The sequence below is a fragment of the Tetrao urogallus genome (genome assembly GCF_951394365.1).
Source record: "Tetrao urogallus genome assembly, chromosome: 5".
NCBI lineage: Eukaryota > Metazoa > Chordata > Aves > Galliformes > Phasianidae > Tetrao > Tetrao urogallus.
This window is the reverse complement of record NC_136818.1, coordinates 62,740,103-62,753,675: the sequence shown is the minus strand read 5'-3', so window position 1 is coordinate 62,753,675 and position 13,573 is coordinate 62,740,103. Positions and strand designations below refer to the sequence as shown.

Sequence of the window (13,573 nt, the reverse complement as noted above, 5' to 3'; positions counted from 1 at the left end):
TGGGGAGGCTCAGAAGGCTGTCAGAAGCTTGAGCCATATGAAATCAGCAGCAAATCACTTTGTGTGTCACAGCAGGACACGTCTCACAGGATGCTGTGCTGTTGCACACCTATGGGACACCAGGTCCAAGCAAAGTTTGACCACAGCACATCACTCTATTGGCAGCCTTTTTCCCTCCAGCCCACAGCTGCCCTGTTGAGAGCATGGAACAGGATGCCCAAGGAGGCTGTGGATGCCCCATCCCTGGAGGTATTCGAGGCCAGGCTGGATGTGGCTCTGGGCAGCCTGGGCTGCTGGTTGGCAAGCCTGCACATAGCAGGGGGCTGGAACCAGATGATCATTGTGGTCCTTTTCAACTCACGCCATTCTATGATTCTATGACTGAGCAGAGCTTTGTCACCTGATGCCTTTACTTAGGGGCATTGCCACTTTTCTGCCCCAAGCAGACTGAAACACATACTTATTTTCATCACTAAATTCACAAATTTTTAACATCCTTTTTTGTTGCAAAGACAAAAGGCTCCTTCCTCTTCGCTCTCTGCATGACCCACTGAGCACAACCCTCAGCCACCTGGAAAAAAGGAGCCTGAAATGCAGCTGATCACCAAACTAACATCCCTTGCTCCCTGTCATGCAGGACCTGGAAGTTACCCTGCCGAAATGGGAGCTTCAAGTCTCAAGTATCATTCTCCAAAGAAATAGGAGGTACAATTTAAATGTCTTCTTGCTGGAAAATAATGACATAAACAAGCAGGTTATACCTGGAATACCTTAAAAGCAACTCTGGAGTTGCTGTTTTTACAAACAGCAGAAAAGGAAATCTGACTGCATAAAAATCACATGGGATTTTGACTGATGAGTACAGTTGCCTATTGCCTTTACTTACAGTCTACTGAATTTGGATATTTGCGAACCAGAAGTTTTGTAATCCTACTTACTACTGAATGGACCATCAAAAGCTTTGATCACACAGCTGGCTCTCTACCAGGGATTTGCATTTCCAACACAGTTTATGGCTTCATGCAGTTTGCTTACTCTGTCTTTTGGCCAGTTCCCTTATAATGGAAAAAATACCACCCTAGCTTTCTGTTTCAGGGGTGTTTTCCTAACAACCACAGCAGTAACACTGTTGTTAGAGAAATTTTTGTCCTAAGCAAGGAGTGGGATGGAGGACACAGAACCAGAAGGGAAAGGCGACAGGTTATAGAACTCAGTTTGGTTTTCTTCAAACTCCACGACACCCAAAGAACAAACAGAAAGCTGGGCAGGGGAAGCACACCCTGAGCAGGTGGCCAAAATCCTCTTGTTTCAGATATTCAATAAAAATGCAGATGTCGCATCGTTTTGAGGCTTCGTAAAGGTACAGAAACTCCATGTCTGTGTGACAAAGTGGGTAAACCAGAGGCATTTTAAACAAACAGCTCGGTCTGCACGGGGACACGCGCACCGCAGGCTGTCAGCATCCTGCAAGCACTCATCGTGGGGGCCAGCAGCAAACCCAGCAATTAAAGGGCTCCTCAGCAGGGATCCGGCATCATTTTGGATGCTCGATTAAATCTGAAATTCCTTGGATAAATTATCATCAGCTCCACGGGCTGACACAAAGATCATCTTTTGTGTTTGGGAAAATAAAGGGGTTTTATTCAGAAATGCCATAGAGGATGTGGGGCTGGCTGCCCCACACGCCATGCCCAGCTCCAGGGGCGCGTCCCGCTGTCCCTCCCCACTCAGTGAGCCCAACACCACCCCAACCACAACTGAGAGCTGTGCCTTGCAGTGAGGGCATCCCAGCTGCACACCTGGACAGAGGAGAGGAAAGCACCTTGGGCATCCATGGGACAGGAGGTAAGCGGGCAGGGCTGGGATAGGCTGCTCTTGTCAAGGGGAAGGGAAAGCCACCATCCCACCCAGCTCACATCATGGTGATTCCTTTCAGTAGCTAATGGGGGGCTGCAAGAAAGAAGGGGACAAACTCTTTAGCAGCAGCATCTGTTGCGATAGGTCAAGGTGAAGTGGTTTCAAACTAAAAGATGGGAAGTTTAGACTGGATATGAGAGGGCAGTGAGGCACTGCATGGGCTGCCTAGAGAGGTGGCAGCGGTCCCTGCAGACACCCAAGGTCAGGAGCTGGGCTGTGAGCACCTGATGGAGCTGTGGGTGTCCCTGTACACCGCAGGGGGTGGCACCAGACAGCCTTTAGAGGTCCTTTCCAACTCAAACCATTCTATGAATGTTCCACCATGACTCGTGCGTTGGATGCTTTTGAGTCCCAACAGGGAGCGCTTCCCACAGCCCTCCCGCCTTCATTTCACCCTAAGCACACACACATCCCACTCCTTCTCTCATCTCTCTATTTATAGACCTACAGAAATGTACAGTTACGCATCGCAAAAACACTCCTTCCTCCTCCACCTCAGTGCATCTGGCCGTGCCCGGGGGCTGCGCTCACACGGGGGCCCCCCGCGGCCCCACCGCTGTCTCCAGCCTCCGGACGCCTCTTCCTCTTCCTTCTGAAGTTGCCGTTATCGAACATTTTCTCGCAGTTGGGGTCCAGCGTCCAGTAGTTGCCTTTACCTGCAGAAGGGAGAGGAAAGGTGCGGCGCCCATCGCTCCGGCCCCGACCCACGGGCAGCACCGCTCCGCCCGCCCCGTCCTCACCCTCCGCCTTACCCGGGTCATCCTCGTCCCGCGGGACCTTCCTGAAGCAGTCGTTGAGGGACAGGTTGTGTCGGATGGAGTTCTGCCAGCCCGCCTTGCTCTTCTTGTAGAAAGGGAAATTCTCGGCCACGTATTGGTAGATCTGGCTGAGGGTCCTCCGTCGGCCCGGCGCGCTGTGGATGGCCATGGCGATGAGCGCCGAATACGAGTAGGGCGGCCGTGCCGGGCGGGGCCCCTCGTGCTGCGGGAGCGGCGACGTCCAGCCCCGCTCGGGGCACGGCGGTGGGAACGGAGCGGCGGGCGGGTAGGGGGCGGCGGGGCCGCCGAGCCACGCGTACGGACCGCCGGCGGGTGGGCGGAGAGCCGCGTCCAGCAGCTCCCGGGCGAGGGGCGGCTCGGCGGGAGGCCCGAAGGCGTGCATGCTCCGGCGGCACCGAGCTCAGCCCGGCACCGAGCTCAGCCCGGCACCGAGCCGCCTGCCCCGACGGCGCGGCCGCACCCCGCCCGCTTAAATAGCGCCCGCGGCCCCTCCGCCAGCACCGCGCTGCCCCGAGCCCGGCTGCGGGAGGGCCGCCCCCGCCCCACGCGTGTCCGCTCCCCCGGAGACCCCTCCCTCCGCACCCTGCCGTGCCCCTGCTAGGATTGCCACGAAGGCACGTGAGCTCCTAACGCTGAATATCCCGAATTGGAGCCGTGCCCACCCGCAGGTTGCCCCCCAGCACCAGGCAGAGCTGCGGCACGCCGATGAACGGGGGCTGTCTGCTCACCCTGCTGCGAGAGCAGGAACTGCTTTCATTTCGTACTGCTGGTAGTAAACTTCGGGCTGAATTTGTACTCTGCTTTGGTCGATGCCAACCCACGTGCCTGACATCCTATAAGCACTTTGCTTCTGCATCTCTCGTTCCCCTGTAACAACATTCTTTTGGGTTATGCTTTTCCTACTGATAAAGCAGTGAGAAGGAAATCATCTACAATTGTTCTTCTCTGCCAGAAGATGTAAATTGATAAAAACTCGATTTTCAGTTGCACTTCTGAACATTCTCTCGCTTTAGAATCCATCCATCTTTTAGAAATTTCACACCATTCCCGAGACATACAGAAATAAGGCATGGATTTAGCAGCAGTCATAGTTATAGAGAGGTAAAGGTGAATGGGCTCCTGACCATGGTAGGGAATTCAAATAGCTGAGGTGGCTTCCCATACCTGTACCAGTAGATCTTTGCACTTTGAGCAGCATGCTTATGTTTGAACTATTTCTAAACCATACACTGTACCCTTTGTGTGCCTAATATTCACATTCCCCTGGCAGCTCTGTCTGATCCCATGTGCTTTCGCTGGGAGATTCTCAGAGGAGATGCAAGAATTGCTGTGGGGGTCAGATTGCTTCCTAATGGAGGGCAGTGGATAGTTTATGCCCTGGGGCAGGAGGGTTATAACCTACATTGTATAGAGACACAAGTGTTATAACCCATTTACATACATCTGTATTAGCATTATGGCCCACTTTAAGCACCCACATAGGTACTAGGCTTATGCCAAGCCTATTTGCAAAGTAAAGGACCTGCTGCAATGAAATTAGTTCAGCAATCCACCCCCAGACACTGCCTTTATTTATCTTCCCTTCTCTGGCTGATCCCACACTGATGCACAGCCCAAAGGGCTCTCAGGGTTGCTCCCGCTTCTCAGGTCACAATGTGTTCTGTGTCACTGCTACAGGGAGCTCATTACCTTCTGCCTTCCATAGTAGAGCTGACACCACAGGGCATGAAAATCCTCATGCACAATGTGTTTGGTGGCACTGACTGCTTGTTTCACAAAAACTCTGTATCAGAAAGCAGCAGTCTTACCCAAACGTAACTCCTTGCCTGCTTCATGATATGGAACCCATGGGAAAAAGTAGTTCTTGTTATGAGAAGTGTATCGTTTTACAACTTTTGCTCTTCTCTTCCTTTAGAGTTTCACCAAAATCTCATGATAAAAAGCATGATGACAGCGTGACCGAGGAGCATCCTTGGCTGTTCTGTGGTTATAGTCAATCCAGGCCTTAAACTGAGCCCCAACCCCAGCCCTGCCCCATTCCGATCTCCAGCCCCAACCCCAGCTCCGTTTCGATCCCCATCCCCAGCCGCCAGCCCATCGCTGGTAACGGTGTGCTTGCAATGCCATCTAGCGATCATCGCGGCTGATGAGCTCCAGGAGCTGCTTTTCCCCTCAGTACTCCCACCTTCCTCCCTCCTCCCGCCGCCGCAACATCCAATTAGGCGGCTTAAAGCCCGAGAAATGAGGTGTGCTAACAAGCAAGCGTGAGAGACAGAAGCACTGCTGACCCCGTGTCGTTTGCAAGCTGTGTAGTACATCCTCATCAAGTAGCACGGCTTAATTGGCTTGCTAAAGGCATCATTACTGCCAGGTCCAGCCTGCTCCCAGGTGTGTGGGGTGGTGGGTGACAACCGCTCGTGGCCACCCTGTCACCTGCACTTCCATAATTAGTGCTGTATGTGGGCACCACTTGCCCCTTATTCTCTTGGTAAGGTGGCTTAAAAGGTCACAACACCTGTAACGAAAGGTCACTTCAACATCTGAAGGGGAACTTAAGGGAAAGAAGCGAGCAGGTTCTTCAGCAGGGCCAGCTGTGATAGGACGAGGGGAAATGGTTTCAAGCATAAAGAGGGCAGATTTAGGTTGGGTATAAGGAAAAAGTCTTTTCTGATGAGGGTGGTGAGGCACTGGAACAGGCTGCCCAGAGATGTGGTGGGTGCCCCATCCATGGAGACTTCAAGGCCAGGCTGGATCAGACTCTGGGCAACCTGCTGGAGCTGTGGTGTCCTTGTGCACTGCAGGGGAGTTGGGCTGGATGGCCTCCAGAGGTCTCTTCCAACTAAGGATTCTATGATTGCATGCACAAGACCCAGCCTGCAGAAGGCAGGAGGAAGCCCGCCTCCCTCTCAGCAGAGCAGCTTCAGAGGAGCAAAGCCACCACACTGAATCTCAGGGCACTCTATATCAACGCTACTATTTTTTTTTCCCCCATATTTATTTCTCATACCTTGAAATTACAACCTTGAAAACTACTCCATGCCCCAAAACCACAGCAGAAAAGAAGTGTGATAGATCCCATATCAAATACCACTACCAGCCACCCTAATTGTTTCAACTATAAGGAAGTGGGAGCAGCTGACATATAAATACAGTGAGAAACAGCAAATAACTGGAGGTGAACTACTCGGATCATAGCAAAACAGAAGGAAATCCATCAGACACCATGAATGCCCACCCAAACATTACTTTGGACTTAAGGCAGCTCTGCTCGTTTGCTGTGACAATTATTATCTAACTAATGGACATTTTTCGAGCCAATCAAGCTTGAGACAATTGGCCTATGGCAATTAACTCTATTAACTCTAAAATTAGAATTCAGATAATTTAAACATGAAATATGTATCTCATAGGAAGACAAATCTGCTGGAGACTGCCATATTTAGATTGCACAACATATTCTAATTTAGTTAACTCTCCAACTCACAAGAGCTCAGGCAACACTTTTCTGCAGCCACATTGCACAAGAGAAATGTCATAGGATCACAAAATGGCCTGGGTTGCAAAGGAGCACAGTGCTCATCCAGTTCCAACCCCCTGCTGTGTGCAGGTCACCAACCAGCAGCCCAGGCTGCCCAGAGCCACATCCAGCCTGGCCTTGAATGCCTGCAGGGATGGGGCATCCACAGCCTCCTTGGGCAACCTGTGCCAGTGCCTCACCACCCTCTGGCTGAAAAACTTCCTCCTAATACCCAACCTCCCCTGTCTCAGTTTAAGGCCATTCCCCCTCATCCTATCACTATCCACTCTTGTAAGCAGTCTTTAAATGTTGTATGCATTTTTTTTCCATTATTTGCATTTCAAAGCAATAGACTTTGCATACACCAAAGGTTTGGGCAGCAAAAGCATCAGCACAAACAGCACTAATGCCCTCACAGTGTGGTAAGATCACACATTCCTTCATTATGTTTTCTTTCAGTCTAACTATTCAGAAAGTCTGTCTATGAGAAAGTGAAACACGCATTCAAGCACTGATCTTCTTTTGTCCACTAAACACTTTATCTTTCACTTTTACTTCTTATTTTATTTCAGCTCATTAGCGATCCCACATAGAAAGATCCCTTTGAGTTAATGGTGTTCAGATCTATTGATATGGAGCATCCTTGGTCTCTTGAATTCTGGAAGCGTAACATTGCCTGGGTTGAGGAAAAATAAGTGAAGAATTATTGTTTCATGAATTTTATGCAAAGAATATCATTAATGACACATAAGGAGACTGCTTATTTAGGATATATGCCCCTTAGTACAGATCTCCCATACGTTAGCACCTAAAGGGAAGGGATATGCACCCCCCACTTCAGCAGCAAGGCAGTTCCTGTGGTTGAGACAGCAAGAATGGAGAAACCAAAGTATTCGTTGTCCACACTGAGCACAGAAAGCACACCGAAGTGTCACAGAGCTCCAACCACCTCCCTGAAATGCTGTGGTCTCTACTGGTGGCATTGCCAGGGGGAACTACTGCTGTGTGGGGAACTGGAGCATCACCATTTGTGCACGTGTGTCACAACATCCTGTGTGTGCTCCCTTCAGAAGGGAAATGGTTATGGTCATACAGGCAACAAGCAGGTTGCAACATTCTGCTTTTCCAAGGCACATCTTTTCATCACTCACCTGGTCTAAACAGGAGATCGGTGTCAAACATGGGCTGCCCTGCAGCTGTTCCACTGCACAAGGGGCAGCAAGTTGTGAGCATCTCGTCCTGCTGCGATAGAGTGCGAAGAAACCCCTTGAGAAACCCTTTTTATTTTTTTGCTTCCATTACTAAGCAGGCTATTAATTACTGCAAAACTCATGTTTAATGGAAAGACATTGCAGAACATGTCTCCTTGAGGACCTGTTTTGTTTTTGAAAGCCTAAGTGTTTACATCATGCGTTGTGATTTATTCTCAAATGGGCTGAGACTCACTGTGCTGGACTGTGGACAAAGCCCATTTATTTCCCAGGCTGGGAAGGCCATCCATCAAAGAGAACACGGGGCGCGTTGCCAGCCAGGAGCCCGTGAGCTGGGTGGGGAGGGGAGCTGCTCAGCCATCCCTGTTCTGGTTTCCTCCCAAAGCTCAGCAAAATAATGGGAAACTTCTTCTTGGGAGTGACTGGGAGGAGCATCTTTGGCTCCTTGTCCTTTTCCTGCTGATCTTCTCCAAAAGAGCAGTTGGGCATTGGCACAGCTGCCCAGGGACTGGTGGGGTCACCATCCCTGGAGGTGTTGCAGAGCCATGGGGATGTGGCACTGAGGGATGTGGGCACCATGGGGTGGGCTGGGGATCCTAGCAGACACTTCCAGCTTTAAAGATTCTAAGATCCAATGGAAGGGCACTGAGGGGAGCCTTGCAGGCTCCTGGCTTCCTCTGGGGGCAGCTGGAGCTGTAAGACAGCTTCATTCTCTGCTGGCTGTTTATGTTTCTTTGAAAGATACATTCACTTTAGCACCAACCAATTGCTCTCAAGTGACTCTGAATGTTGCTTGGAGCCCAAGCTCACCTGCTTTCAGTATGCAGTATCAAGTTTTATGCCGGTCCTCTTACCGACAGATTTGCTTAACAGCATTTGTACTTTTAACTGCTCACCTTTAAGTCTTCATTTTCAAGCTGTTACATAAACAAATCCACATTTAAAAAGCATCCAACTTCATTGACACATAGAGCAATGTTAGCACTTCCAGGTTCATAACCTTCTACTACTGGCTGCCCTGTCTCCAACACATTACTAAGAGGGATTTGTTGCCTTGCAAAAAACCAGTTTGCTCCTGTGCAAAGGTATTTAACCCTAAGAAAAACCTCAGTGAAAGGAGATTTTTGATATTGCACATTATGAACAGCTATAACTTGCCAGCCAAAGCACAGGGAAGGGATAACCAGGCTCCTGAAACTCAGCTGCGTTTCAGAAGTCAGGCAGCTGTTGGATGGTTTGAAGCTGTGCACAGCTGAAAGCGAGCTAGGGGCTGATCGGAGTTGCTGGGGGTTTAGAATGTTTTTAGGCTCTCTATTACACTTTCCAATGTGATAAAAATACAAATTGCAAGCAAATAACTTTAAGGATGAATAAAAAATTACGGTCCCCCAGGGCAAAGTAAATTAATATAATGCATTTTGTATGTGCAATTCCTGCAAAGATTCCAGCGATTGAAAATCATGGAGTTGCAGGGGTTGGAAGGAACCTCAAGAGTCCATCCAGTCCAAACGTCATACTAAAGCAGATCCCTACAATAGATCACACAGGTAGGCAACCAGACAGGTCTTCAATATCGCCATAGAAGGAGACTCCACCACCTCTCTGGGCAACCTTTACCAGTGATCCATCACCCTTACTATAAAGAAGTTCTTCCACACGTTTGCATGGAACTTCCTATGGTCAAGTTTTAGGCCATTGCTTCTTGTAAAAATCACCTTAAGATCATGTTTGTGGTTCAGCAAGTCTACGATTTTGCTTTGGAAAATATGATCCTGGCTATATGGCATATAGATTTATTTACTTTAGGCTGTACTTCTCTGTATATGGTGTAACTGCTAAGAAACAAGATCAATTGTTCTCTGAAGTGTATCTTACAGAAAGAGCCAGGCACGTTACTTCAGAGAAAAATGCTTTTACATCAGCTGCACTATGGTCCTGACATCCCACAAAGCCCACTTCCTCACCTCTCCAAAGGCTTTTCCTTCTCTTTCTATACTGACAGAGTGACTCCTGTCCCTCCTCTTCTATACCAGATATTTGTAGCACCAGAGCCCGAGAGAAAGATGGATGGAGAAGGGCTGGGGATGTCAGCACGCTGCTGCTCCGAGTCACTGCCAGCAGACTCAAAGTCACAGGTCCTACATCCCATTTACTTTAATGGGTTTTGTTCAGCCAATTAGGCTCTTTTTCCTTCAGATCTCATCCGCACAAAGGACGGCGTTAATACTTAGAGCCTCGCGGGACTAATTGTCTGTGAAGTCACTTCGAGACCTTGGAGAGAAGCACTGGCAATTTAATTATTATTATAGGTATTATAACGTTAAACATAAGTTCATGCGTCCATTTGGGGGGGAAAAATAAAAAATAAAATCAGTATCAAAGGAGCTAAAGCCTCCCCCAGGCTGTTCCATTATTCTATCGCCCTTCGTTTGAAAGGCGATGCTCAGCTCTATTCTCCTCCTGGTGCTGCGGTGTGCCAACCCCTGTAAGATCACATCCAGGTCAGAAACGCAGCTCACTGCCTCACAGAAGTCAGAGGCAACAAGAAGTGTTGTTCACCTGATCATTTTCTACAACCTATGGTTGGTTGGTTGGTTGTTTTCCCTCTATTCGAATGCTTTAATTTTGTTCTCCTGAGGAACGATTAAATTTGCTCCTGTAAAAAGCCAAGATGAGCAGGGATTTGGAAAGCTGGGATCTAACAGTGCCAACTGTATGCTGCAAAAGTACAGTGACTGTTATAAATGTGTAATATTTGGCAAGCAGTTTTCTTCTGGTGATAAAATGCATTCTTACCAATCAAATAGTCAAGAGGGCAAAATTCACCTTTTCCCATATTTACTGAGCTGCTACAAGTGACATCTCACCATCAGTGCACCAAAGTCTCACAGCATGACACAAACCAAAGATAAATGTAGATTATTTCTAAGGGTGAGTTACAAGAAATAGTTATCCTTGTCCTAATGCAAATCACAGAATGGAAGAACTATTCATAGAGAACAGCAGAAACAGAAACTTGGGCCTAGGAAGAAGCTGCTCTGTACTAAGAGGGATTCCTAGGGTAACTGCTATCTAGACCTTTCCACCAAGTGACCAGCACAGGTTTAAAACGACTCACTGCAGCTAAGAGAAGAGAACATTCACCACCAGATGAACAGAAATTTCTATACTGGCGATTCCAACCCCAACTGGGAAAGCAGTTCCCACTGTATCCTGGGTACGCTGGCTGACTTTCTTGCCACTAGAAGTCAGCCAGCAGCCTATAATTACACTGAATATCTTCCTGGAACCTAGCTTCCATAAAATGGTGCCATCTTTGGAGTAATATATCATTGGTATGCCCTGCTCAGATTATTACACTAATATATCATTAAAGCAACAGCTTGCTTCAGTGATGGATTGGCGTAATGTGGTGTGAGAGCTACAGCTCTCTCAGGTAATATACGATACTCTTGTGCTAATGTATGGCCATCGTATCTCAGAGAGGAGCTACTGGGATGATGCATTCCCCTGTGGCAGCACAGCCCCACAGTGAACAACACAGGCTCATTGCAGGAGGATGCTCCATCTCAGCATGTCTTTGCTTTACAGGTTCATGGGCTGATTTACCCTGCTGACGAGGCAGGGGATGGCCCTGATGAGTTTTGATGTCCTACAGGACCAAGCTGGCCTGCAGGTGAAGGAAAACTTGGTACATGCACGTGCCAGGGAACCTGCCAAACTGAATTCAGGTTAGAAAATGCCCTTGCTGTGATTACCCTCAGCATCACACCATCTTGAGCCTAGAGAAACCCATGGGCAGGCAATTATTTACCCACATGGCTGATGAAAGACTGTGAGATTACTAATAGAGCTTAAAACAGCTCTATTTCATCTGTAAACTGAGAGATAAATCTAATGCATCCTACCCTTGTTTTGCAGTCAGTGCATGATGGAAACCCACTCACACCTGGAGGCTTCTGAGTCCAGTGGTGTACTGCATGTTACCACTGTAAAGTTTTTACACAGAACCACAGAATGGCCTGGGTTGCAAAGGAGCACAGTGCTCATCCAGTTCCAACCCCCTGCTGTGTGCAGGTCACCAACCAGCAGCCCAGGCTGCCCAGAGCCACATCCAGCCTGGCCTTGAATGCCTGCAGGGATGGGGCATCCACAGCCTCCTTGGGCAACCTGTGCCAGTGTGTACATGAGGAGTTTCCACTGCTCTTCCACTTTCCTGAGAGTACAAAGGGGGGGAAAACATGACAGTCGACTTCTGAACTGAGAAATGTAAATCTTTATTCTTGAAAAAGTGAAAATGTCTTCCTAGATTTTTTTTCCCCCCAGTAGATTTTGAGCAACTCCTCAAAAGAAAAACCCCAAATTGCATTGTTTTCCCTCTTGCATTGCACAAAACCAAGCAGTCACCACCCATGACAAAAGCACACCAAGCAGCTTTCTGGCAGAGCCCAAACTCATGCTAGCTCAAATTGAAAAGGAAAATATTTGCATGCTATGACTCAGTGCAAATGGTTTGCATACTGTTCTTTTTTCCAGCTTTAATTACTGTGGTTGTCACCAAGAAACCACTGAAATTTTACAAGGACATGCAGAGGTTGTGTTATGTTTCTCTTTCATCATGACAGCAATTCTGTTACCTCAACAATGTGAAAACATTTAAAAATCATCAACAATCACTTGAGAAGTTATTTCTTCTATAAACAAGATGATACAAGCTGTAATAAAGCAATCAGCAGTCCCTGTAATTTGTTTTGTTTCCAGACATTCACCTGACCTCTACCTGGACTTTCTGCTAGCCTCTGGCATGGGAGTGTTGTATTCCATCCATTATATGCATGGAAATTAAATTGAGTAGTGGGTGGAAAAGAGAATTAGATTTAGTAGGTTAAACAATGCATGGAAATTGATCTATGCATATTATGCATAACCTTCTCAACTTGTTCTATTCAGTGCTGCTAAATGCATTTCAAGGGGCAGCACTAAGTGAAATGACTGCTGTCTACCACATAGGGTGCTTTTCTTTTTGTTTCCCCCCCCCTCACCTGCTGAAGCTTTGCAGTTAAGATAAAGTCCTATTGTTTCTCCTTCCTTGTGCCTCCAGGAAAGATGTCCATTGGCTTTGGCCCCAAGTGCCCTGGTTCCAGCTTTGTCACCTGCACTGCTGGCCTGGTATCAGTGCTCACCAGAGGCCCTTTGGGCTTTTGCTCCTTCACTTCATCCCTCTTGTGCAGCAAATGCCAGAGCTGGGGGAGAGGAAAAGGAATGTTAAGAAATGAATGTGCTGTGTGAAATCAGAGACAACTGCCAGATACTCCTACATTAACTAATGACATAAGCTTCTGCACCTTGAGGAAATAATCAGGAGTTAATAAGCTGTGTGACACACAGAGGACAAGAAACAAGGAAAGAAAGAGCACTTAATCAAAGTTATAACCTATTCCTCCAGCTCTTGACTGCCTTTTGCCTGCTTGGTGCTCTAGGTGTAGCTAATTCCCAGTTCCACCCTCTTCCTCCCATAGGCACTGAAGGAGAATGGAAGGCTGTGTGCTGGCCAGGGCCTGCAGAATGCAACTTAAGAGCATCTACAGAACTTACAAAAGCTCAAACGAAGTTCTGTGCATGGTTATTGGGGGAATTGATTTGTTGGGGTGTGTTGTGATGTAATACTATAGTGGGATGATAACAGCAGGGTGGCAAAAATGTTTGGCTACAGCAAATGAGAATGAGCCCAAATGCAGGATCCACAGATGCAGAAATAAAAGAAAAAAGCTGCTTACCTTTGAAAGGCCAGAGGTAGGCAGGGAGCTCCAACAAGAAATACCCTCACATCCACTGCCAAACTTTAAATGAGTTCTAGAAAGGGGTGGATGCTGGCTGCAGCCCTTGCAGTCACTCGGGTGCATTGCATTGCATTGCATGCACCTGAGCTCCCCTGGTTTGGCTCTGCCTTCCCACCAGGTGCTCCTTCACTGCTTCAAACAGTGGCTTAGTATTGCCACTATATGTGATTTGATGCTTCCTATTTGCTAAGTTCCCCTATTTCATTATCTCCTATCTATCACATGAAAAGGGAGTTCTCTAAGGCGAGAAGTAGCAGCAGAAGCAGTAGTAGTCCAGTTTGTGTTGTGCCTGGCTGAAAAAGAGGGCTT

The 13,573-nt window shown here is 48.0% G+C and overlaps 1 protein-coding gene across 1 annotated transcript; it reads right to left on the bottom strand.

Annotated features, from left to right (window-relative positions):
• Window positions 1-2,412: 2,412 nt before the first annotated feature.
• FOXI2 (forkhead box I2) lies at window positions 2,413-3,078 on the bottom strand (the record flags this gene model as incomplete). The annotated part of the gene is made up of 2 exons (XM_079535954.1): window positions 2,413-2,573; window positions 2,670-3,078. The coding sequence occupies 2 exons, from the start codon at window positions 3,076-3,078 to the stop codon at window positions 2,413-2,415; spliced, it is 570 nt and encodes a 189-aa protein (XP_079392080.1).
• Between the last annotated feature and the right edge of the window lie 10,495 nt (window positions 3,079-13,573).